This window comes from Fusarium sambucinum, chromosome I (assembly GCF_050947815.1).
Source record: "Fusarium sambucinum isolate potato_lamoka chromosome I, whole genome shotgun sequence".
In the NCBI taxonomy this organism is placed as follows: Eukaryota; Fungi; Ascomycota; class Sordariomycetes; order Hypocreales; family Nectriaceae; genus Fusarium; species Fusarium sambucinum.
Genome location: NC_139294.1, coordinates 1,154,969 through 1,179,436, shown reverse-complemented (window position 1 = coordinate 1,179,436; position 24,468 = coordinate 1,154,969). Strand labels below are relative to the sequence as shown.

General features: G+C 48.1%; 7 protein-coding genes across 7 annotated transcripts; 4 read left to right on the top strand and 3 right to left on the bottom strand.

Annotated features, from left to right (window-relative positions):
• Positions 1-439: 439 nt before the first annotated feature.
• FSST1_003128 (Deoxyhypusine synthase) lies at positions 440-1,582 on the top strand (the record flags this gene model as incomplete). The annotated part of the gene is made up of 2 exons (XM_083229180.1): positions 440-652; positions 719-1,582. The coding sequence occupies 2 exons, from the start codon at positions 440-442 to the stop codon at positions 1,580-1,582; spliced, it is 1,077 nt and encodes a 358-aa protein (XP_083086558.1).
• Positions 1,583-1,833: 251 nt separating this feature from the next.
• FSST1_003127 (uncharacterized protein) lies at positions 1,834-3,349 on the bottom strand (the record flags this gene model as incomplete). Its single annotated transcript, XM_083229179.1, has 3 exons — positions 1,834-2,597; positions 2,663-2,716; positions 3,037-3,349. The coding sequence occupies 3 exons, from the start codon at positions 3,347-3,349 to the stop codon at positions 1,834-1,836; spliced, it is 1,131 nt and encodes a 376-aa protein (XP_083086557.1).
• An 845-nt stretch (positions 3,350-4,194) lies between these two features.
• Positions 4,195-5,144, bottom strand: FSST1_003126 (NADP-dependent oxidoreductase domain-containing protein; the record flags this gene model as incomplete). Its single annotated transcript, XM_083229178.1, has 2 exons — positions 4,195-4,857; positions 4,905-5,144. The coding sequence occupies 2 exons, from the start codon at positions 5,142-5,144 to the stop codon at positions 4,195-4,197; spliced, it is 903 nt and encodes a 300-aa protein (XP_083086556.1).
• Positions 5,145-5,826: 682 nt separating this feature from the next.
• Positions 5,827-7,119, top strand: FSST1_003125 (Gfo/Idh/MocA family protein; the record flags this gene model as incomplete). Its single annotated transcript, XM_083229177.1, has 3 exons — positions 5,827-5,881; positions 5,935-6,372; positions 6,437-7,119. The coding sequence occupies 3 exons, from the start codon at positions 5,827-5,829 to the stop codon at positions 7,117-7,119; spliced, it is 1,176 nt and encodes a 391-aa protein (XP_083086555.1).
• Positions 7,120-8,665: 1,546 nt separating this feature from the next.
• FSST1_003124 (tRNA (carboxymethyluridine(34)-5-O)-methyltransferase) lies at positions 8,666-9,520 on the top strand (the record flags this gene model as incomplete). The annotated part of the gene is made up of 1 exon (XM_083229176.1): positions 8,666-9,520. One exon carries the CDS (start codon positions 8,666-8,668, stop codon positions 9,518-9,520), a length of 855 nt encoding a protein of 284 aa, XP_083086554.1.
• An 814-nt stretch (positions 9,521-10,334) lies between these two features.
• FSST1_003123 (SANT/Myb-like DNA-binding domain-containing protein) lies at positions 10,335-12,205 on the bottom strand (the record flags this gene model as incomplete). Its single annotated transcript, XM_083229175.1, has 3 exons — positions 10,335-10,968; positions 11,054-11,651; positions 12,046-12,205. The coding sequence occupies 3 exons, from the start codon at positions 12,203-12,205 to the stop codon at positions 10,335-10,337; spliced, it is 1,392 nt and encodes a 463-aa protein (XP_083086553.1).
• An 8,552-nt stretch (positions 12,206-20,757) lies between these two features.
• FSST1_003122 (CAP Gly-rich domain-containing protein) lies at positions 20,758-21,891 on the top strand (the record flags this gene model as incomplete). The annotated part of the gene is made up of 2 exons (XM_083229174.1): positions 20,758-20,997; positions 21,403-21,891. The coding sequence occupies 2 exons, from the start codon at positions 20,758-20,760 to the stop codon at positions 21,889-21,891; spliced, it is 729 nt and encodes a 242-aa protein (XP_083086552.1).
• Positions 21,892-24,468: the final 2,577 nt, after the last annotated feature.

The window sequence follows — 24,468 nt, the reverse complement described above, 5'->3', positions numbered from 1 at the left end:
CTTAGTGGTGGACGAGAAGACATGAAAAGGTGCCCGCCCTTTCCTTTTCCAGTTGCATCTTCCAGGGGGTCAGATTTGCCGCGAGACGCTAGACCATAAATGGCCAGAATTCGTTGTGGAGCGACAATTATGTACACGCCTCTTTTCCGTTAAGATAAACCCCGCCGTTTTTATAGGTGGAGCTGAGAAACGGTAGAGAAGAAAATCATGCAAAATAGCTGTAACGGGCTAAGAAAGGTTTGGGGCAAAATAAGGTAAATATTCATGGAAAATATATTCCAATAAGAATATTTTCTTCTCGTATCAGCTGTTTTGATTAGACTCCGGAACAAATCAAGTATTTGGCCGAGTCTTGACTAAGCTTCCCTCACTATCAAAATTTGTGTTATCCATATTTTCAACTTACGACTTGAAACTTACGACTCACACTTTCACCACAATGGCTTCCAACTCTGATGCTCCGCCCTCGGCGGCCACGGAGGCCGTTCTTGTCAAGTCCGAAGAGATGCCCAAGGACGCCCAGAAGGTTGAGGAGCTGGACTTCAACAAGCTCAAGGGTCCTATCACTGCAGAGGATCTCTTTGAGGGCATGCGCCACATGGGGTTCCAAGCGTCTTCCATGTGTGAAGCCGTGAGGATCATCAACGACATGGTGCGCTGCGCTCCACTCGGGTCTTCTGAGATATGATCAAGAGCCAGGCTGGCTAACAGTTTGCAGCGTGCGTGGAAAGACCCTGAAACCGGTGACAAGACCACCATTTTCCTAGGTTATACTTCCAATCTCATCTCTTCGGGTCTTCGAGGCGTTTTGCGCTGGCTCGTAGAGCACAACCACGTCTCATGCATCGTCACTACTGCTGGCGGTATCGAGGAAGATTTTATCAAGTGTCTTGCCGATACCTACGTTGGCTCCTTCAGCACCCCTGGAGCTGACCTCCGTCGCAAGGGTCTGAACCGAATTGGAAACCTCGTGGTTCCAAATGCCAACTATTGCGCCTTTGAGGATTGGGTCGTTCCTATCCTTGACAAGATGCTCGAGGAGCAAGAGGCCAGCAAGGGCACAGAAGAGGAGATTAACTGGACACCATCCAAGGTAATCCACCGCTTGGGTAAGGAGATAAATGACGAGCGATCCGTCTATTACTGGGCGTATAAGAACAACATCCCTGTGTTTTGCCCCGCTATCACTGATGGCAGCCTGGGTGATATGCTCTACTTCCACACTTTCAAGACCTCGCCTCAACAGTTGAAGATCGATCTCGTCGAGGACATTCGCCGCATCAATACGATTGCTGTTCGAGCCAAGCGAGCCGGTATGGTCATTCTCGGAGGTGGTATCGTCAAGCACCATATCGCCAATGCTTGCTTGATGCGCAACGGCGCCGAATCGGCTGTCTACATCAACACCGCACAAGAGTTTGATGGCAGTGATGCGGGTGCCAGACCAGATGAAGCCGTGTCATGGGGCAAAATCAAGATCGGAGCGGACAGCGTCAAGGTCTACATGGAGGCCACCGCTTGCTTCCCCTTTATTGTTGCAAACACGTTTGCAAAGGACATTGGGAAGGCCGATCCAAAATAAAGAATAGAATATAAAAAAAGACTTATTAAAAACCACTTGCGGTACGTTGGTATTTTTAATACAATGCTGAAACGCTTCAAGCAAATAGAGCGATGCGAGCCCAAGAGCCACCGGCCTAGGACACGGGTATAGATTCCAGTGGCGGCCGTTTTCATGTTCTTTCCTCCGAATGCCTTGGCCCTGTCGGTTCCTTGGATTCCAGTCAACCGTGCTGCTGTCCATTCATTCGGAGCTTATCTCCTAAAATCGCTCTAGATCTCGGGATTCGTCTCTGCCTTCTTTGCTGAGTTCTCGTCGATGTTATCCATGCGATCCCCCTGGGGGTTATCACCGACGCCATCTCTTTCCGACTCTTGTGCCTTTTGCGCAGCCAGGGCCGCTCGTCGCTCAGCTCGTTCTCTGTCGATTTGGCCACGAGGTCTGCATCGACGCTTGTTGGCCAGGCGGCGCTCCTCCTTGGCCCTGGCGATTGCATCCTCTTCCTCTTGTCGACGCCAGACCTCGGCGAGGTTAATTGTCTCCTTTCCCATCGTCTCTATTTCTGCCAGGCCCGCCTCAAGTCTTGGCCAAGCGCTCTTTCTTCCTCCCTTTCTAGTCATGAGCCACACGATAACTTCGGGCGCATGGACAGTTCCATCTGGGCGTCGGACTTGCATGCAAGCATGAAGCCAGAACAGGTCAGATGCTCGGTCAGGTCGAGAAACAGGATTTGGTGGAAAGTGGGGAGGGATAATAGGGCTTTCGTCACTTGTATGGGACGAGTTGCTGCAACGTCTCTCGGTCGCATTGCTGTTTAGGCAGGAGTTGAGTTCCTCACGATGATCTGTCGGGGAAGTAGCTGGGAAGTGATCATGTTTTGGAGTTTCTGGAGTAGGCAGGATGGAGCAAACTTCTTTTCTGGGCGCTTTTCGGGAGGTTTCGGTCAAATCTGGTAATGAACTCTTTTCAGATAGCACGGGTTCGGTCTTTTCAATACTCTTAATAGGCACTTTAGGCCTATTCATTATACCAAGATCTAGAAAGAATGTTAGAAAACATACAGTATAGCAGGTATAGACAGATATGCAGTACTCCTCCTACCAGGCCGAAGTCCAAAATCTTGCTCAACAGCGGCTCGACGAATATCCATCGAATCTATAATGAAGAGTGTCAGTAAGTTATAAGTGCCCGATAAAGTAAGCACCCACTGTCGAATTGTGTTGATGGCTTGTGCAAAGGGAAAATAAAGAGAATAATATTTAGGAAGAGGTGTTGCTTTCGTCTGAACTGTAAATCAGGCAGAGAAAGGCATTGCAAAGGAAAGAGTGGCGTGAATAAATATATAAAAGAGGAACTAAGGTGTAGTCAATGCAAAAACTTGGGTCTAAATGAGTTTGGAGGTGTTGAACAGGCAGTGCACCAGTTGCTGTCACTGGCAGAGAAATTCACGCTGGTGACAAATCCACAGGACTTACCATTGTACATATCCCACACTACCTCTTGGCCTTTTCCTACCAAGCTCTCGGTGTTCTTATACTCTTCTTGAGCAATTTCAGGGGATGGCGTTGGCGAGATATCGGAAGTTAGAGCTGGTGACTGCAGAGCATGCTTTTTGCGAGTCCAGTTGTTGCCCTTCTTCCTCTTTCTTTTGGGCTTCCTAACTGTTTGCGGCTCCGAACTTGAGATAGACAAGGGACTCATCGGTCTCTTATACTCTGGGCTCTTAGTTTTCATTTCAGGCGTAGAACTGCGATCCATGGTCCCTGTGTCATCGTTTGCTGGTAACATTGTTGATCTGAATAGTCGGGAGGCGGCGATACAGATAGAAAGGCGTGGAAACGGCCTCAAACTTCGATATTCTTGGTAAAATAAACAATTGTAGTGGCGGAACCAGTTGGACTGTAGTCAATGAAAAGATGAAGATTGAAAAGACAAGTATGAGAGAGGTGGAAGGGAAGAAAGAGGGGCTCGAAGTTAAAGAAGGAAGGACAGAGGGACTGGACACACCCCGAAGAGTAGGAGCAAAAGTCAGCGAGAAAACTTTTCTACATGATTATCCATTTTGCAGTTTAATTTAGGCATAAACCCAAATCTGAAAGGCTAACATGGAGAAGAGCAAAAGTGTCTGCCTTAGTAGCTACGGCAATGCAGACGAATATGAAGATTGTCTCCCACTCCTTATTAGTGAAACAGGCATCCAGATCTGCCTATCATGACTAAGAAGATGTCAACAGCCGCAATGCATCCAAAGAGCTTCTGATAGGTTATTCAGTTTTAGGAAGTCGTACTCAGCATAATGCGCTTCTGGTTGCACAGCATGATGCCGTAGAGCAGAGTTGAGTTCGGGTGGGGACAAAACAATAAGTCTTTATGGCAAAGCTAAAGACTCCATATGGATTCGGCTTGTACTCCTTTGAGTTGCAGTCTTAAAAGATACAAAAGCAGAGAATAAAGAACCACGTCCTACGGCTATAGGGCCCTGAGGGTATCAGAAAAGTTAACCGCTTGAAGCATACAAGACGAAATTAGTAGATCGTTTTATGCTCCTTAGGCTATAATTCTTAGACTGCTTATTTTCATACCCTAAGACTTAGGAGGCCAACGTTTCTGCTACCCACTAGAGGGTATCATTCTCAAGCATCCCCGATAATTTGCTTAAACTCAGCCAGAGCAGAAGCCCACCCATCTGCGCCACCCCCCTCTGCCCAAGAAGCAACCTTCTCAATCCCCTCGAGATCATCCTTCATGTGAATTTTCTTTGCCGTTCCATCCAGAACCGTAATGCCTTCAAGACCCAAGATAAGAGCATAATATGCCGCCACAATGGCAACACCGACTTTCTGTGCGATCCCCCTGACAGGCTTGCTGATACGGAGTTCCGGGTTACTGGTGATTGTCCAGAAAGACTGGAACGCAATGTTTTGCTGTCGACAGTAAGCTCTGAGTTCTACATCAAAGTTCGTTTCCGGGTGGAAGGCATTTTGGACAATGCTTGGTTTCACGGTGACTGCATCGTTGAGCTCTTGGAGATCTGGAAGTTTGATGTTACATATACCCAGATTGCGAATCTGGCGGGGCACGTAGGTTTCCAGAGCCTTCCATGCCGTGATAGTTTCATCCGTAGTTTCCAGGTGGGTATGCAGAAGTACACAGTCAAAGTAGGGCTCCTCGCCCTCGATTGTAAAGTGCTTGAGTGAGGACTGCACAGACTGATGAACTTGATCCACAATTGGTGCGTCGAAATTATAAGGTGCATTTTCATCTTGGAAGGCCGGGGGCGAGTATTTAGTTTGGAGCTGGTAAGAGTCAGTAAGCCTCATGCACAAAATATAAAGAAACTTACAAATAGCTCTTCACGCCTGATAACGCCGTCTCTGATAGCTCTTTGTACACCTTGCCCTACACCTTCTTCGTTATAATGCTGGGGCTGGCCAGCTGTGTCAACACCGCGGAACCCATATCGCAGAGCAGTATAAACAAGGTTAGCTGACCTTTCCTTCTTCCATGCTGTACCGTAAATGAGTTTTGGCATAGTAGTGGATGAGCTCTCGAGAGTGATGTCTTTTGCTGGTATCGCGGCCATGATGAATGATATAAATGAATAAGTTGACTGAGAGGTGGGCGAACAAATACGTCGAGTGTTTTTGGTTATTAATGAAACTAAATCGTACGATACCTATGTTACACGTGGCGATATTGAGCGGAGATGCAACTCAACATTGGTGATGTTGGTTACAACATGTTGAGAGCCTCAAAACGACCCTGCACTGCATGTGGTGTCAATTGCAACGACGTGAGCAGGTGAGCTACGAAGAGCTGGGAATGGCACGGGAATGTATTTCCAAGCTTTCTTCCCCGCAACGCGGGGTTCTCGTGGGGGAAGAACCTGTGTAGCAAGACATTCACTCATTATATCAAGCGAGTTGAGAATAAATTTGAAGTTCTGAAGGTTTTTGGTTCATTTGTTGGAAGAAACAAAAGAAGGCCAGAAACAATTCCTTCCAGGCTATTCAGGCTAACGATCGGGGGGCCGGGTATTGTTACCGGGTATGCAAAGTGAAGCAATTTCATAGCCAAGTATTGACATCATTGGATTAAGTCTTGTTGATGCCCCGCCATAGCTCTGAGGGGTTGTAGCTCACCAGGATAAAGTCACGTCACTGACTGAAAAGTGCATATTTACAAGATTCAATTCGCGCTTTTCACTCATAAGCATATTCTGTACATAAACTACAAGTTTCACAAACCATAGAAACATCATCATCATGGCTCCTTACGTTGCTAAATGGGGTATCTTGGCCACTGGTGGCATCGCGGAATGTGAGTGTAAATTCATATCGCAAATCACTGCCTAGTCTAATCATCACCACCAGGCTTCACCAAGGATCTCCTCACGGATCCTTCTGCCCGAGAAGTCAACGACGTCCAACACGAGATTGTTGCAGTTGCCTCTTCTAGCTCCGTCGACCGAGCACGCGACTTCATCAAAAAGATCGATGGCCCTTCGTCAGCTGCCGTCTACGGCTCATACGCCGACCTTGTCGCTGACCCCAATATCGATATCATTTATGTCGCTACCCCTCATAGCCACCATTTCCAGAACGCCATGCTGGCACTTGAGGCTGGAAAGAATGTTTTGTGTGAAAAGGCCCTTACTGTGACTGTCGCACAAACTAGGAAGTTGTATGAGGTTGCCAAGTCCAAGAACCTTTTCTTTATGGAGGCTGTCTGGACACGATACTTCCCTCTTAGCATCAAGGTGCGAGAGTTGATCCAGTCTGGAGTCATTGGTGATGTTTATAGAACTTTTGGTAAGCATCCCCATTCAGTTCCTCTGACACTCTTCAACCCAGTGATTTTAACTCACTCTTACAGCCGATCTTTCATTCAACAAGAACACAGACAGCGGCGACCTCGAGTTCCCTGACTCGAACCGCATGGTCAACCCCGATCTTGCAGGCGGTGCCCTACTCGATCTCGGCATTTACTCCTTGACATGGGTTTTCCAGTCTCTCTACCACGTTCAGCCTGAAGCCGATAAGGAGGCGCCTAATGTCGTGGCCTCCATTAACAAGTACCGAACCGGCGCAGACGAGTCAACGAGTATCATCTGCCAGTTCCCCAAGCACAGGAGTGTTGGTATTGCAACCACCTCACTGCGCATCGCAACAGACGTCGATGGCCACTACACCGGTGGCCCAGCGATCCGAATTCAAGGTTCCAAGGGTGAGATTCAAGTTACAGGTCCTGCATTCAGACCTACAGAATACAAGGTCATCAAGTCAGACGCCAACGGCAAAGTCGAGGTGGTGACCTGTCCGATCCCTACAGACCCCAAGCGTAACGACTGGGGCCACGGTATGTTCTGGGAGGCTGACGAGTGTGCGCGATGTTTGCGTGACGGAAAGAAGGAGAGTGCATCGATGCCTTGGTCCGAGAGTATTGCCATCATGGAAGTTATGGATAGTGCGCTAAAGCAGGGTGACGTGAAATACCCTGAGCTCATCACTACCGATGTATTTGACGCCAACAGCCCTCTCAACACTGGCAAGAAATGAGCTGTATAACGTATAGTGCTTCAAAAAGCCATGAGATAAGAGTCGGGGCGATGTGATATATACAAGGATGTTCCGAAGCATTGAATAGTGCCACCACCCTGCATCCTGATTAAGACACGAATACAAGATTCGCATAAGATGCATACTACGTGCACCGTTACGGGTGGTGAAAAGTCCCGGCGCTACGCGCGGGAGAGTGAGATTAACGGTTCATGTCAGATGCGGCTGCCACCCATGACAGGGGGGCTGTCCTTTTAGATTGCTGGCAATCAACAAACGTGCGATGGCTGTTTTTCTTAGTCAAGCCATAGGGGACACGGGAAGCATGGCGTGGCATTCTAAGACATTTTCGCGCCATGTTTGCCCCCTTTCGCAACAAAGGTACCTGAATAGGGTGAATGGGCGGCTAGGATTGCTCAGGCAAGGCACCAATTTCTGAGCAGATCCTTTGAGGCCTGAAAAAAACAGACTCGGAGTATGTTGGTCTCGACCTGAGATGACGTGCAGCCCTGCCTGTTCTTCAGGCAAGCGAGCGAGCGGGAGCACCCATGCCCACCCACCATGTGTGTCGCGAATCCCTGATACGAACGTTCTCATCTGCTGAAGATATGCATTATGCATGCAGCACGAGGGCTACCTTGAATGACACGCGAGCTGTAATAGAGGGGGCGTACAAGCCACCAAGAGGGTGTTCCATGGCTGACTGATTTGCGGAATTCTTTCAAGGGATTGGGTGGTGAGAATGTGAAGATGCGATGTGATACTGATTATTAACGATCCATGTATAACGAGAGATGAGATTGTGGGGTCGACGATAATATCAAGACCCCCAAATTGAATTGAAGCTTTGAGGCCTGGAAGCGGATCCGAGGTGTTCGTGACCAGGGGCCTCAAAATGTGACAGGGGGAGGATTAGTTAACGTTTGAACTTTCTAATTGTCAGTTATCATGTACGTACCATATAACCTACCATATCTGGGTAGTTCGTTCGAGCTTCATCCAGACCTCATTACGTACAGACAGCCGCTGTTCTTGTTAACTTGACGCACAGTTCATCAATATCCCGCACTACGCAAGGGGGGCGTTTGACTATTCGACTGAGACTCGTATGTTCGCTTAACTTTGATCGTATATTAGCATGAGCTATATTCCCTTGTAACGTTTGTATTTGTCCGTCATCTCATGTCTGTGGTTACCTTGAAGTAAACGAGTAAAGATCCGTTCTACACAAGCCACAAAACGGAGCCGCCTAAACAGGGTCTCCACTAATAAGGTAGTAGGTAATCGGGGGCCACAGCCGAACCAGGGCTGTCACTGTCACTACCTGGACATTGAGAAATTAGTAGTTGCCATATACAGAAATCGCCAACAAACTTGAAGAAGCCAACCAACCATTTCATTTGTGATAAGTCTGAGCTCTATCAACCTGTTCACAGCAAATCTCGCACGCCCCTCCTGTGAGACACAAATCTCACCAAGGGTTGCAAATCCAGTCCCTGTAAAGGAAAATCTGCACGGAACTTCAAGGCAAACAGTCTCTTTCATCATGGCAAGCATCGTTCCATCGGCCACACCGGTTGCTGGAGATCAAGAGAACAGACCACTCGGCCAACAAACGGATCAGCAAACTTCAGCTCAGGGTCGAGCTCAAGATCAAGCCCCCGCAGAAACATTCTCACAATCTGCAGCGGAAGAGGCGCCCGAGACGTACGAGGCTACCCACGTCCACGCAGTCTATGAGAAGATTGCACCGCACTTCTCAGCTACTCGTCACAAGCCGTGGCCCCGCGTAGCCAGATTCCTTGAATCCCAACCCGTTGGGAGTGTCGGTCTGGACGTTGGCTGCGGCAACGGCAAGTATCTGCGCGTCAACCCGGCTATCCACATTTTTGGCTCAGACCGAAGCCAAGCCCTCGTCCAGCTTGCCCATACTGAGCTCCGTAGGCCACGGGAAGACGGCGCCGAGCTTGATCCCAGGGTATCGGATGTTGACGTCGCCGTTGCGGATGGCTTCTCTCTTCCTTACCGCAAGGGTGCTGCCGACTTCGTCATCTGCATCGCTGTTGTGCACCACATGTCGACACGTGAGCGCCGACAGACCGCCATTGCGGAGTTGCTGGAACTTGTAACTCCCCAGACGGGCCATGTGCTGGTCTACGTGTGGGCTCTCGAGCAGGCGTCGAGCCGTCGCGGATGGGACACGGGCAGTGACCAGGACCGCCTGGTGTCGTGGGTGATGCGCAAACCCAAAGGCCAAGAGCCCGGGGGCACGTTCCAGCGCTACTACCATCTCTACAAAGAGGGTGAGTTGGAGGAGGACGTCGTGGCGGCTGGAGGCATGGTTGTAGAAAGCGGTTATGAGAAGGATAACTGGTGGGTGGTATGTGGTCGGCCGTCGTGAGACCAAGTACGAGGAAAGTCAAAAGCATGGGCGTTACGAAAATGTATTGGATATGATGAGTATGTGAAATGAACTGAAGATGCACGATTCACCGCGAGTTTTGTTACGGATAATATGCTTGTCAAACAATGCAAAAGCAGTAACCCGTCAACGGGATTGCATTACATTTGGGATATCTTCGAATTCAGGTAACAATGCTAACTGTACAGGCTATCCATCTACTTTGTTTCCTTCTCTATCGCTTCCGTGAATGTGTCTATCGAACGTGAAATACCAAAAAGACAAACAAAGACAAAGCGCTGTCAACTTAAAAACAACAACACCATTTCTTGCAACTCCATGTTTTCTAGAGCCACCCCTGGCCCTATTCTGTAATGCTCCCATTGCCAGGCTTCCAAGCAGCCTCCATGACATGCACTGCCCTTCAGACGCCTCTGACTGATGCAAAGTAAAGTAAAGAAATCATGACATGATAAATGACAATCAAACGAATCGAAATAAAGAAAACACGCCCATATTTTCCCACCAAGGTTTTCTTCCATTAGATCATGTGCACATTTCCCTGTCCCATCGTGGGATCTGACTGGCTGCTGTAACTCTTGAGCATGTTCTAGGTCGACAGAGTAGCCTCCAGGCCCTCTTGAAAGACCCAACATGCTCTGCATTCCCATAATGATAAGCCGTACATTCATTACCCTTCCTGTAGCCCAAACACCGACCGTCCTTTGCGAGTTGAGTCGCTAGAGAAATGCCAACAAATATTCATAGCCCAACTCCCAAGTACATATGTAATACAACTGCTTGAGTGTTCAAGCTATGCGATGCGTCGTCGTTGATTTGGCTCGTATTGATACGGGTCTGGGGAAGCTCTTCGCTTGGATCCGGCTGACTCGATCGAGTAACTAGCGAGACTTGAATACAAGGGTCCTTGGCCCATTCCGCCCACAGGCCCTATGCTGGGCACAGCGGAAGCCGTGCTGTAGGGACTAACACCACCAGTGAGTTCGGCAAATCCAGGAAGCATGCCAGCACTTCGAGGCGTAGGCTGGTTCTGAATCGGTGCCAATCCAGGACCTGGTACATATTGGACTTCGGCAGGCTCAGGACCCATAGGCAGAGGGGGAGGTGGTGGGATCGATTCTCGGCGGGAAATAATGGCTCGGTTGCTGGCAGGGGGCAATGGTGGCGCTCTGTTGTACACAACTCGTGGTGATGGGACTCCAATGTCGCGAGGCATGCTTCCCTGAGAATGTGAGTGAATGTGGCTGCGTGATGGTGAGCTCCTGTGGTTGTTGTTTCCTTCAACGTTGACTGCAGCCAACGAGAAAGGGATGACTCCTGCGCGTCGGGCCATGTCTGCTTCTCCCAGCTGCCAATGCATAGCCTCTGCTGCTCGCCAAGGTACTGCCATCTCTTCCGCCACCTTAGCCCACATTTCTGGCTTGAATCTAAGACCGTGTTAGTATGCCATAAAGATTTACGCACTATTTGATCTGGCGTAGGGGATCCACGGGGTCAAACAAAGCTACTAACCTTTCGTAAAGTCTGGCAAGCTTGTTCTTGCGCTCTTCGTCCCATTCACTTCGCCTTTCAAGGTAATTTTGGTAATGTAGGCGGCAACTTATCGCACTTCGGCCAGGCAAGCGCTTCGAGATATCCTCCCACTTCATCCCCTTCCCTCTGAGCTCAATAATGAGTGCATCTTCCTCTGGCGACCACTTACTCTGCTTTTTGACAGGTGGCTGGTCTCCGGTATGAGGAGGCATGCCTCGTCTTCCAGACATCTGCGTAGGGGCTACAGGTGGTGGAGGCGGGACATTCGCAATAGGTCGGGGTGAAGCTGCCGGAATCTTGGGAGGGAGTTGCTGATAAGTGAAAGCTGGAGCTGGCTGGGTTCGACGAGGTGGTGAGACAGAAGGCTCATGAGATGCCTTTAAGAGGGCGGCAAAATCCACCGCAACAGCCTGAGAACCCAGTCTTCCAGCGGATGAGCCGTTGGCATATGGGCGAGGCGTACGCCCCTGATCGAGACGGTCTTCCACGCTCACGATGGATGGTGGTATCTCCGCCCGCAAAAGGCAGAGCGGAGACTCGCTCTTGAGTTGGGCCAGCTCGGCGACTTTGCTAAGTGCTTGTGAAAAGTGAGTTTAGCAGCGGCTTCTAGAAGCCTAATGCTGCTCAGGAGTGTTATGTATCAAGGTGTCACGGGCTCTGTCCGTTCCTTGTTCTTTGTTAAGATAGGCGAGTCGAAACCCAGATGTGTAAACTGTGCTTGTGAAGTAGAACTTGATAGTAAGCTTAGTAGTTCGAACCTTGGGGAGATCCGATAGCTTGTGTTGCCGTTGTCTCAGTATCTAATAGTCGTGTAGTGTGGTATTGGAGGCCTGGTGGTGGTAGATGCAGTGTAGGTGGGTAGCTGGGTTAGGTATCGACACAGTTGTTGGGCTCAGTAAGGTACTATGTTGCCACGAAGATGCAAAAGGAGGAGAACTGTCTCGGCAAGCGACAGTGATGGCTGTTCAGACGTGAAGCGTGGCTCTTAGACGTTAATCGGCTCAGGAGATGTGATTGGTGATATCCAGGGTTCGTTGTAGCCAATAGATGTGAATAGGATGATATGTGAGGCAGAATAGGTCGTGGGGCGCCAATCGAGGTAAATGAGGCCAAGGTAAGGCTTGTTATCATGAGCTGTTATCTGGTGGAAGATGGATGAGTCGTTGAGGCGGCAATGCGTGGGAGGTAAGAAGAACAAGATCTTCGAGGGTCGTCCGGTTTGAATACAGAAAACGTCGGTCAGATCTTCTGCTGGGCCCCTACTAACCTAGTACATGCCTCCAGAAGCTCTAACTTGTGCGCAGGACAAGGACCCACGTTATGTATGGATCACTTTGCTTCTTTCTCTTCCTCTTTTTGTTGTCTCTGGTCTTGGCCGAGGTCTAGACGAGAGGATTCAGAACGAAAGAGAACTCAGGTGGAATAATCCCAAACGTGTGGACTCCGTTACGATTCAAAAAAGAAAGGGGATGTAACCCGGAAATACTATCAAACCCAAAGCCAGAGAGAAGTTGTTAAGTTGAGAAGAGGCGGTAGAAGTGACATAACGCTGTGGGGAGACGACAATGCAGCAAATAAATCAGGGTCTGATTGCATCCCCAGGAATCGGTGAATATGGTGTGTCTTTACAGGAGGCCCAACCTATAATGTACCTAGGTGACGAAGAAATCCATAGCGACAAGCACGAGCTCATCAAGAACGAACAGGATGGTCAAGGAGTTTACTCCTGGGAACATGGGGGTGCGCAGAGCCAAGTTTGCAGGGGAGGGGCGTGTGTAGGTGTGTCATTGTTCATAGTGAAAGATTGAAGAAGTAAGGTAAGTGGGGTCGATATGTTTGGTAATAAGGCAGAGGGCATCGACAGGCCGGGGATAAACGTTGGAGAAAGAGCATCACTAGCATGGCATGCTGGCAACGTTGGTATGGATTTTGGTGTTGGTTCCATATCTTGGGAGTCTGATCCTGCAATGTACCCAACTGCTCCTGAAGAAATGAAAGGGTGGTTCGGGAGAAGAAGGAATTGAATGGAAAAAGTATGGAGCGAAAAAGAAAGGACATGTTAGGTTATGCAACGCAGAGTGCATCATGCTCAATGAGCTGGCCCGGTATGAAGCTGAGAAATGAGGTTATCCCGAATTTTGTCTCAATCGAGTCTCGACCATTGTCCCCATCTTTGTTCGCCCAATTTTCCGATCGGCCGACCATTACGGCAAAGCAAAGTCCATATTTCATGCTCATTTGCTATACCAGGTTATGGTACCTATCCGATCGTGTGTCCTTGACAGCAGAGTACTGACAAAGGCAGCCACACGTCGAAATGACAAAACGGATCTGGAACCTGTCATCATGTAGATAGACGGGGACAAAAGCCCAAAATCATCTGGTGCCGGATGAACTGCTGTATGACGGTGCACACCGCAACGCTCTTGATACCCAGTACTTCATCGCCTTGCACAGCCGCGGCCCTGGCTTGCCTTGCCTTGGCCTTGGCTGAGAGGGGTGCTGGTGTCTATCGTTGTCTCCAGCTGTGAGGCTAAGTGCATTAGCCTCACACCCCTGGTTCTGCACCAACTCATCACAGACGCCCTCTGATCCACGTTGCTACGATCTTCGCATGGGGGGGAACTTGCCAGGGCCAGTCTTCCTTTGTTCGCCTTCGACTTGACAAGGACAGGGAATCTTTAATTGACACGACACTTGGCTTGGAGTCGGCAGGGCTCAAATAAAGAACGCTGGAGATGTACCTTGGTTGGTGTCCATCCATCTGTGATAAGAATCGGTCACGATCTTGGCGTGGAAATATAAAGAATGAATGGTGTTTAAGGGAGAATAGACGGATGCTTGGCCGGAATGGTAAGAGCATTGACTGTACTTTATTCGTTGCAGCCCAGTTCTCAGCACGTGGTCAGAAAGTGCAGCAGCCAACTCAGACAGTTCCTGCCCATTCTTCTGGGTATCAAAGCCTCCAACACTAACATCATTGGAACAACCGTATTTACTAATTCGCTTATTTAACCAACTACCTATCTTTTTGAGTATTTATTTTCTCTTCCAATGCTGGACCAGATATCCCTAATTTTTAAAAACTTGTCTTCATATCGAGTTCAAGACATTCCGCAGAGCCTTGCATAAGAAGAGTGTATCAGAATGAACCTTAAATACATGCCTAGAAATCGCGATTTCGGCCTGCAAAGCAAACTGGCTCGCTTACAGAAATACAAACCCGATTGGAAACATGAGGCCTTCTGTGTTTTAAGCCACTGTCTGGGTATGTCTCATTTCGAGGTTGCCGGTGGTGTTAGCACGTAGTTGGAGGCACACGACAAGGAACATGCTATATCCAAAGCATGAGTTGTCTGGGATAAGAGGGCTGTCATAAGTGGACTGAACATGCATTTGTAAGTGTTGTGAGCCCAATCCATTCCTCTGACCGGTGAGAAATCCATACATGATGACGGTTACTTAGGTACTGCTTTCCTACCTAGCATAGCCCAAGTTTGGGTCAACATGCATGTGAGTTGAGATGGTGAAGCCCGTTTGTAGATACTCCCGCTAAAATATTAGCTAGGTTAGAGGCTTCGCACGAACCACCGACTGTTAGTTCGAGACTGCTTCAGCGTCAGTCAGCGTCAGCACGCTGTGGTCATGCTATGGGACTTTGTAGTATCATCAGCAACAAGCTGAAAGCTAGAACCAAAGTCGAATTCATTGGAGATGGCCATTTATCTTCTACCCGTGCTAATTAAAGTACAGTGGAGATGTTTGCATCGGGACGTGATTTGCGGTTGCGCTCGGCTCGATGTACTTCCGCACTAACAGGTACCAGATAGCTTCCAGGTAGTTCTACTGACTGCAGTACTGGCCTGACTGGGCTCACCTAAATTGAACATTTCTACTGGTGTTCGACTAATAGCCAATCGTAACACCCTTATTAGCCTTGTTCAGTTGACAAAATCCTAAATAAGGACCTACTATTCCGCTTTAAGCTGTGCGAAGCTTTTTTTATGAACGCCATGATCAACTTGTACCTGCCTTCCTAAGAGTCACTCACCTACAGAGTACCTGCTTGTTAGGCAGGGGCCTCCATGCCCAATATGCTAGTCCTTGCCGTCGGTTGCATCCGCACTTTCCTTTTGAATTGAACCCAGGCCAAAATATCGCGAAGTAGACGGAAAGAGCACTCATATGGTACGCACCGAATTGCTTTTCCAAAATCTGATACAAGTGTCCCGAACAAACTTCATCCTTCGTCTCATGAATACAAAGCACCTTTGGTCTTAGTGATCGTCGATCTTTCAGGGCAACACCCACGAACTCGGACCTTTATGGCTAGTAGAAACCCATTCAGGACTCATTTGACATCTGCCAAACCCATGCAAGTCGAACTAGTCCACACCATCGCCAACTTCTCAAGCTTTGCCTCACTTGGACAACGGCTCGCACTCCAAGAACGAGCCCAATGATCGTCTGTGCGTTACTCCCGTTCTGCCTTGACACAGACGTTTTCGATACACACACGGATCTTTCTTGGTACAGACACGCCTCTTTGCTCGGCTGAGGCCTTTTGCAAAATTATTACGTATGGTCGATTCGACAATCTTTTGTTCAAACGTTTGATGTCGAGACCGATCTGATAGAGGCCCGGCCCGAGCTACTCCATGATATGACCCGCTGAAACATCCGGCCTACAGTGATCAATTGGTGGAGCAGAGAGCGTTTGTCAGCACACTTTTACAGCTGGCAGAACCAGCACTTGGACACTATCCGTACGCTGTACCTTGTTTTCACAAACGGGAGGCTTCCTACTTCAGAGTCAATATACCATCTTGTTTTCTAAATGCTCCGTCCCGTCTTTTCCACGGGTCGTCGTTTGCTCCACGCCGTGCCCGCTAATGACTCTTCACCAGGAACATCCCTGGGAAGCATCCAATCCTGTGATGAATTGGCGGTCAGAGAGAGATTCAAGAGAAGCTTGTCTAAAATGCCCTGCACGGCCATACATACTTACCACATCATCAGTCGGGGGCTGGTACACCGAGAAGACTGACACCAAGACCCGTTGAGCAGCTAATAGCCAATTCTGTTAGTTTCATGGGTCATGCCTTGTTATTTACGAGTTGTTGAGTGCGCATCATGCGACCAGAGGATGGTCTGCGCGCTGTTGCATCCGTACACTGGAAGCCGGGTAAGAGTCTGAAATGCACACACACATGTAAAGACAGCAATCCGGGATATGAAATCAGCAGATGTTGAATAAAGAGCGTTAGAGTGGCCAAAAGCCTGCCTTTGCTTAGAAATGAGGCGGCTTCTCATGATGGATTTATTGAGGCCCGACACTACTCGCGTTTGCGAACCTGAATAACACCATAAGGCTTGGAGGTGCCACCTATTGGGTTCATCAGTCTAGAAGTTTTGGATGTTCGACTCGAACTGCACAGCACGTTGAGGGTCAAGTTAAAGATGGCGTTACACGGAGCCGTTGCTAGTGTGGCTAATGATGCAACAGCAGCGAACCATTGCCCCGCAGACCTCTCAGATCGCATATCGCCATCCGTTGTCCTGCAATGCTTGATGAACTGGATGTTGCTATTACTACAGACCATCATAAGTCTAGCTCCCACATATAGTAGGGCTTAGGTTCCGAGCCTTTCTGGGACTGCCACGTCGTCTCCTGCCCACAGTCAGAGAGCAGAAGGCAGGGTTTCCACCTCAATGGGCGTCGTGACCGCCACACTACCTCCACCTCGATGAAGAATTTTCCAACTCATGCTTCCTTTTTCAGGCTGTTCGGCACGATTCCGCCTCTGTCGGGCTAACTGGCTAGGAAGCTGCCCTTTCGCTAAAGTATTACTTCCAACTCTTTGCATATATATGTCTTTGGGTTGCAAGGGTGATGTGGAGAGACGAACTAGATCTGCTGTCCAGGGCTCTGGCTCTGGCTCTGGCTCTAGCTCTTGGGCAGGCACGGTTAATGCTAAGTGTTTCTAGCACAAGAAATATGGCAGCAATGCACGCTGTCATCAACAGCAAGCCATGATGACGACTGGTATGAAATATCAGTTTGGTTGAAACGCGGCCAAGCCCAAGGCAATGGTATCTTTGATATGAATTCATCCCAATGACGGCATACTAGATTCGGTCAGTGTAGGTGTCGATGCCTGAACAAAGACTCACCCGTTCATTTGCTACTTCGAGTTGCTTCTTCACACCTTTCTCTCACCGCAACGCAATTTTTCTGCGACTATTGTTTATTATATCAATATGCTAAAAGGGTACCTTGAAGTGCTTAAAGGGACGGACTGTTAGGCGGTGGGCTCGAGCCACGCTAACCCACCTAATCTCTACCATACACCATCAAAGGTTCACGGATGTGCCATTGCGGATTTCGCTCGGACAGGCCCTAAAGGCCACACTTCCTGAGACGAACCAAGGGCGAACCAAGGCCGAAACCGTGTGTCAAGTGAGCTGCGGCGCATGTGTATGTCTTCCTTCGGGCTACCTTCCAATCCACTGGTGGGCCAGCTTGCCAAGACTTGAATGGCTGGAACATTCTGAAGGGTCTCATGCATAGCACGCACGTTCCTGCGGAGAATTGGAGGTGGGAAGAAAGAAAGCCGGCAAACTCGGGGTTCATAAAGATACGTCACGAGCCTACTGATTGTCTCCGGAATAGTTTGTCGCCCAGTGCTGGCAAATAAGCGTAGACCAGATTGCTCCGGCCTTGCTGAAGTGGCACGTTGTCCAAGGACGATAACTACGCAACGGTCAACCGAAGTATATCACACGAAGCTCGACCAATACAACCATGCTCGTCTGCGCGCGTCATTCGCTTGCTCGCTGAACCGAGTGTGTGGAGTCTCAACGACTGGATACCGAACGTAGCTAAATGATGGACAGAAACCAAAGTCCAGGATATTGCTACGATATGCACACTCCGTGTCAAACGATGGAGAGGATTGGCCAAGCTGAGCGACTACGGTAGGTACAGCACAGTAACAGTCGATCAGCGTGTTTCGAGACAGACGCTCCATAGATCGGGAGCTTACAATTATTCGTTATCAAGATACGTCGCTAGACGCCGGTCCAGGTTTTTGAGCTATCTAGCTTTCCAACCTAATCCCCGCTCTCACGGCTTATACGATTTCCCTATTCTAAAGCGGTGAACGCTTACCATTTACCGATAAAGGTAAGAATAGTTTACAGGACAAGACTTTGTTCAATAACTGTTGATTTACACCGGAAGACAGCGTGATCCGAGAGGGAATTTGCAAGTACACTACAGCAAACGCCTTGTCGACATCACTTCCATATGTCCGACTATCCATTCGACTCTATCACGTGGTAAACATTTAACCTGGATGTCTGGCGTCCAGCGGCGTTTCTCTTTTTGCAATACGTCACGCATCTCGATGACAATCAGACAATGGCCTCTGCATCATCCACATCGATAACCGGGCCGGCCTTAGTGAGGCAATCTAGCAATTGGATGATAAGTGGCAGAATTTAGAAAAACCCAGATTCAGCCACTCAGTTTGGAAATCATCTGCTGCGAACCCTTGGTGGGTGGGATGTGACGTGTCATGGGGGGACCCATGGAATATCTAGACGTCAGGGTAAAGCGTTTCATCCCCGGTTGTTTGAACGGCAGCACGGCTCCTTGCATCTGAAGTCTGGCGTAAATTCAGATCTTAGTTCAGCTTGCGGAGTACCAAAACTTATCTTAATACTGGCAATCTTACTACCATTTTGTTCCGTTCGGATATTGTCAGCCTTATGCTGGTCAATTGAAGCACGTACACCCGCTAAACAAGAGGACATGGCCAGCTATGAGTTGCTTAGCTTGCGGACAAGCTTGATCTGGGGGTATAACAGTCAACTCCGTCGATAAGACAACAAACACAACACTGAGCTCGGATTATATGCAGGTCGGCCATGCCGCTACAGTTCCGCGTGTGGCAAAGCAAGTGCTGAGTTGTCATGTCTTTAACAAGGTACTCAGGCAGTCATGGTAGTGTATTCAGAGTCTATTTGTTGCCGTTGTTATCCTTGGCTGTATACAATATTAGACCGGGGAGCCATGATCTACATGTTGGAGGGTAGGCCGGTCCCATAGAAGTCAATGGTCAACTATTGCCGACAACCATTGTTCTCCCGGCACCTTCAGCCGCAGGACTTATCCTTCAAATACGCCCTTTCTCGATTTTTCACTGCAGCGAGGGGCATCGTCCGCAGAATTCAATAAGGATAAACCATGCAAGTTGTTTCGGGTCCGTGGAACGGGAGTTGCAAACCCGGACTGAAGGAAGTAACAGCGGCGGCGGAAGCCCGTACATCTATCTGTCAATATGAAGGATACAAGACTGGATCTATCAGATTTGGCTAGTGGAGTATGCAAGGTACTGACTAGAAATTGGTTCATACTATTACAGAAAGAGAGAAAGAAACGCTTTGGCGATATCGAACGTTTAGATATGCCAGCCGGGTTGTGGATACTCAAGTAGTTGATGGGGCGTGCAGTTTGTCATGATGACTTCTGTCGATCAGATCATGGCTGAGTGTAGTCACGAAATGTTATTTACGACGAGCTATGCGTATCTCAGATCCGTATAGCCTATACATAGTTCTGAAACTGGGGTCCTTGGGCGATCTTTGGGTCTGGCATCCAGGTTCAGAGAGACGAATGCGAACGATAATTGCCTTTTATCTCGGCAGCTGATGAGTTGCATACCAGATTCGAACAGGTATATAATAAATGCTTTTTATGGATCATCAGCTTTATGCCGTAATTTCGTCAATCCAGTAAACTTTCCGAGTTGGCCGACGCTTGGGAGGAGTTCGTTGGTTGGTGACGATAATGCAAGTTACGGTAGTTGCTTTTGTTTATACGCTTGTTTACTCCACTCGACCTATCACAGTGATACTAAGGTGAACTCGAGGACTATAATAGGTAACCAGAGGTGTGGTATTGTGTATGCGGGTAATCTGGTTCGCACTAATTACCGTCTGAACATTCGGTACCCAGATGATAGTCCATCTATTAGTAAGAGCTTTTAAAGTGGTTAACTGCCTTTTTCTAGACCATGACGAACCAACATATTAACATGATGATCCTGAACCCTTTCCAGTAGAAGAAGAACGAACCAATCTAAAACGTTACATATGAGATGTGATGGATGAGACTTTGTGTTTGTAATGCGTCAGCCCTGAAATATTTCGGTTCTGACCGTAATTTACTTCTTTCTGTTTCTTTCAGTCTCTTTTAGGTTCAATTGCTTTTTTATTCTTTCTTTTTCTTACTTGCTAGACCTGCCTTAGCACATATTAGATGGGAATAGGTGTTTCCGTCGAACCCTGGACTGCATAACCGTAACCCCACCACACTTACTCCAGTTCCATCATCCCCATCGTTTCTCAACCAAACAAAGGCAAAGAACGACAAGAAAGAAAGCTCGACTTCTTTTTTCTTCTAACAAGGACAAGGACGAAAAACGAAAAAGACCACTTTTGGTTTATTAATCGGTGGGTGATTCTGAAATTCTATTTTTGATGCGGCGCAGGCGTCTCGCAATAATTCCCTGACCGCTGCCAACACGCCCAGCCAAAAGACTAACTGCCTAATCAAAAAACTTAGAGTTACTTACTGTACACACCGATATATCACATACCCCGCCAATCTTTTCACTATGGCAGACGTCCCGCTCGTTGTCATTTCTGAATTCGCGCAGTCGGAGCGTCGAATCACTCCCTCGTGGTCCATCTCCCAGCTCAAGACAAAGCTTGAGACTGTCACGGGTGTTCCACCGGGTTGTCAGCGACTTTCGCTGAAGCCTACAGCCGGCGCAGACGCTATCGCCATTGAGGCGCCTAACGAGGATGACACCCACTTGTCCAACTTTCCCCTGGCCCCATATGCAGAACTTCATGTAAGTCAGAGTGCACACAGCCTCTCTCATTTGTTCTTCTAGTACTGTACCTTTAGCCTTGACCTGCTGTTGTCTTGTCTTGTTTCCCCCCTATATTCGCCGCCAGTTATCCTTTGCATTTAGCTTGTTTCCCTTTCCCAGGTCAAGGTTTCCAAGCTTCGTCAGCTTTTACGGCGCTGTTTGCTGAGCTGGCACTTGGACAAAGTGGCGAAGGGGCGGGGGGCCGAGCGGGAGAGGCGGTGGACATACGTTGAGTTGTTTCGATCAAAGAGAGGACCCAACGATCATCATCGTCTTTTTCTCTTTTTTTAGCTTTGCAAGTGACAGGGACCTGTCGCCAATACCACCAAACACCCTTTCTTTGCTCTCCAATGCTTTGGATAAGGCTGACAGGGATTTTTTCAGGTAATTGACACACGGCCTCCGGCCTCCCGTATTAACCTGAACGATACCGCGGGCGTTGACAAGTATGTCATGCCCGAGGAGGAGTACGAGAAAAAGTCCGACTCGGTGCTTGCCTGGAAGAAGTCGCAGAAGCTGGGCCGTTTCGACCCCGATGCCCCCAGCCACGAGCAAGCCAAGCTCAACGCTCTCGACAGAGAGGTGGCCACGCGGGGCATTGCTGTAGGCCGCCGGTGTCGCGTTGGCGGTGAGGATACTCGACGCGGCGTCATCCAGTACGTCGGTGAGGTCAAGGAGATTCCCGGCGGTCTCGGAAGCTGGGTTGCAGTCAGGCTGGACGAACCCGTTGGCAAAAACGACGGCAGCATTGCTGGCACGCGGTACTGGGGAGAGCCTTCGGAGCTCAAGCACGGTGTCTTTGTGAGGCCGGAGCGGGTCGAGGTCGGCGACTTTCCTGCCCTTGATGACTTGGAGGATATGGAGGAGATTTGAGCGTCCGAAGGGGATGCTTTTGGGGTTAGAGGCCTGGTGATACAGGGTAGATACCTCACTTACACTCAAGATGCACGCAATGTGCTTTGAGGAAAATATGACTGATACGATGTATGTTCTATCCAAATGAATCAGTTTTAACCGTGCTTGACTCTGTTCGTCTCTGCTTGCGTTACCTTTGTATGTTGTGCACAATGGCCACATCATCTCCCCTGCATTTGTCGATTAACCCGGTTCCCAATCTAAGAGTTATGGCATTGACGCCGCGGAGGCATGTCAATAACTTTATTTCGACCTCAAAGACTTTTATTATATTCTACTCTTTTGTGTAGAGTTGTCGTCTACATTGCTGACCTCTGATCTGGAGTTCTGGTGTTCTTGTTCGGCAAAGAGCTAAATCGTTTAGGTAGAAAGTGTTGGCCGTATGAGCTTGACTAACCTCAACACGGTATATCTTTGAAACCGCATGGATGAGTTTTACTTCCTTGTCAAGAAACAATAAAGCCACACTGGATATTGGCCATGTTAAGGTGTTGGGCCATCAACCGTAGAGCCTCATGGCATCTACCACTACTAGAAGTCTGCTGTAGTTGTTGTGCCTTGCAACCAAGAATAGACCTCATTTGTATTATTACCACAATAGAACTTCATGTCTCTATAGACTATAACAGAATCGGGTGGGATATTTTTTGCTGGCGAGCCGTTTAGATGTGTAATGTTGGAGTTCCGATTCACATGCTGAAGAAGGGCAGGTTAGACCATTTATCCATGAATAGCTACTACATGAAGCATTTTCTTAAGAAAAGTGCCATATACAGATACTCTTGATAGAATCCATGTCTCCTTTTGGAAAGTTATATTAGCTTGATCGGTTTCCAGAGTTGAGACATATGTGTTTTCTTCGTCATTGGAACAGGAACCAGGTGTTGCAAGACAGTCACTTCCTCCAGCCTCATGCTTCTTGTACACATTCACCTCATAAACTCTCAAATACAGACTTTATCTTACGCTGGACATTTTGCTTGCACGTGAGGGATTACGACGAATAATTTGTACTGAATCAATATGAGCGCGTTGTGTTCCTGAATAAGAACATCGGGTGCCTGGGCTTAATCAATTCGAGTATGGCAACTTCAAGGTAGGTTCCAATTTGTTTCATTACGCATGTAATGAGATATTTTTATTTGCTTGATTGACAGCATAATGTGTGGATGGCCGAATTGATGATGCTGCATCCGTTTCACCATAGTTCTATGACAGCTCAGCCAAACATCTGAGAGTAATCTTATACCTGCCAGTTTTCCACGAGTCCTTTTGCACTGATTTCTTTCCAGCGTTAGATTTACTTATAAAATGTTGATTCTATCCGTCCCTTAGTCGGACATGTCATAGATATGATCAGTAAAGAGATAGTTTCTGCTTGATAGATCCCACATCGTGTATGGAGTCCGGGGTTAAAAAGCAATTCTCAGCGTTATCAACACGTTGACGTGAATGCTATGTATAAATATCCGTTTCATATACCTTAATAAAGTTTACTTTTCGCATGCGGCATTCCTAATAACACACTTATGACTGAGAAGATGGACTCTGAGAACTTCTACTAGTTGGCATAGAAAGTAATTTCCACCTTGTTCACACTCTAATACAGCTTACAGTCTCACTTCAGCCTCTTTATATGCATAAATGTTATTCGACGTTTGGATTCTTTTGTGTAACGGCCATATTCAATGAGATGTGGCCGTTTCGTTGGTGGCAGTGTCTCAGCAGTGAATAACGGTACTTGCAAATGGCTTTTCACGATACGTTCTTGTGGCGTTCGACTTCTTTAACTATGGTATGCAATGACTCTCATTGTTGCTGACCTATGAATGCGATAGTACTAAACTCAACACCAGGCTTGATGAGTGACTTCCGAGCTATACCGACAACCAGTCGTATAAGATATCACGCATGGAGATGTACTGGTGTAATGTACGTAAGCCTATCTATCAATTGTGGTGGATGGCTACGTTCCAATCTCCGATATTCCGGAGGTTATGACGATAGAAGTCTCTTGTGCCTGTCTTGGTAGTGTCTTGGTGTGGTTGTTGGTTTGTCATTTTCACTGTCAGTTGCCGAGTACCAAGAAATGAACTGAGTCAAAATTACTTGGCAGCATTTTATTGATGAGACAGCAGTTCTGCAGTACTTCTGTTAATTTGAGAACGCCGTGTAAGTGAAAGCGAAGCTTGGTATTTCGTCTTGGTTAAACATGTGATATACCGCGCATGGTCGATGAATCACGATACAGTTTCTCGTTTCTGAATACATAATCTTCACAAGCTGTAGAGGAAAGCGACAAGGGTAGGTAATGGCTATCTATACTCTGTACCGAGATACATATCAATCAGAGATCGGCTTCCCCTCACGCGATCACGGCGGCCAAGAACTTGGCTGGCATGGACGTTTTTATATCTCCGGAATAGACGGATATGATGCACTCCCTTTGACACATGCACATGGCTGGGTTGTATTCTTTGTAGATTGAACAAAAGAATCAGTGTAGAAAAGCAATATTTGACTTTGATAACCTGA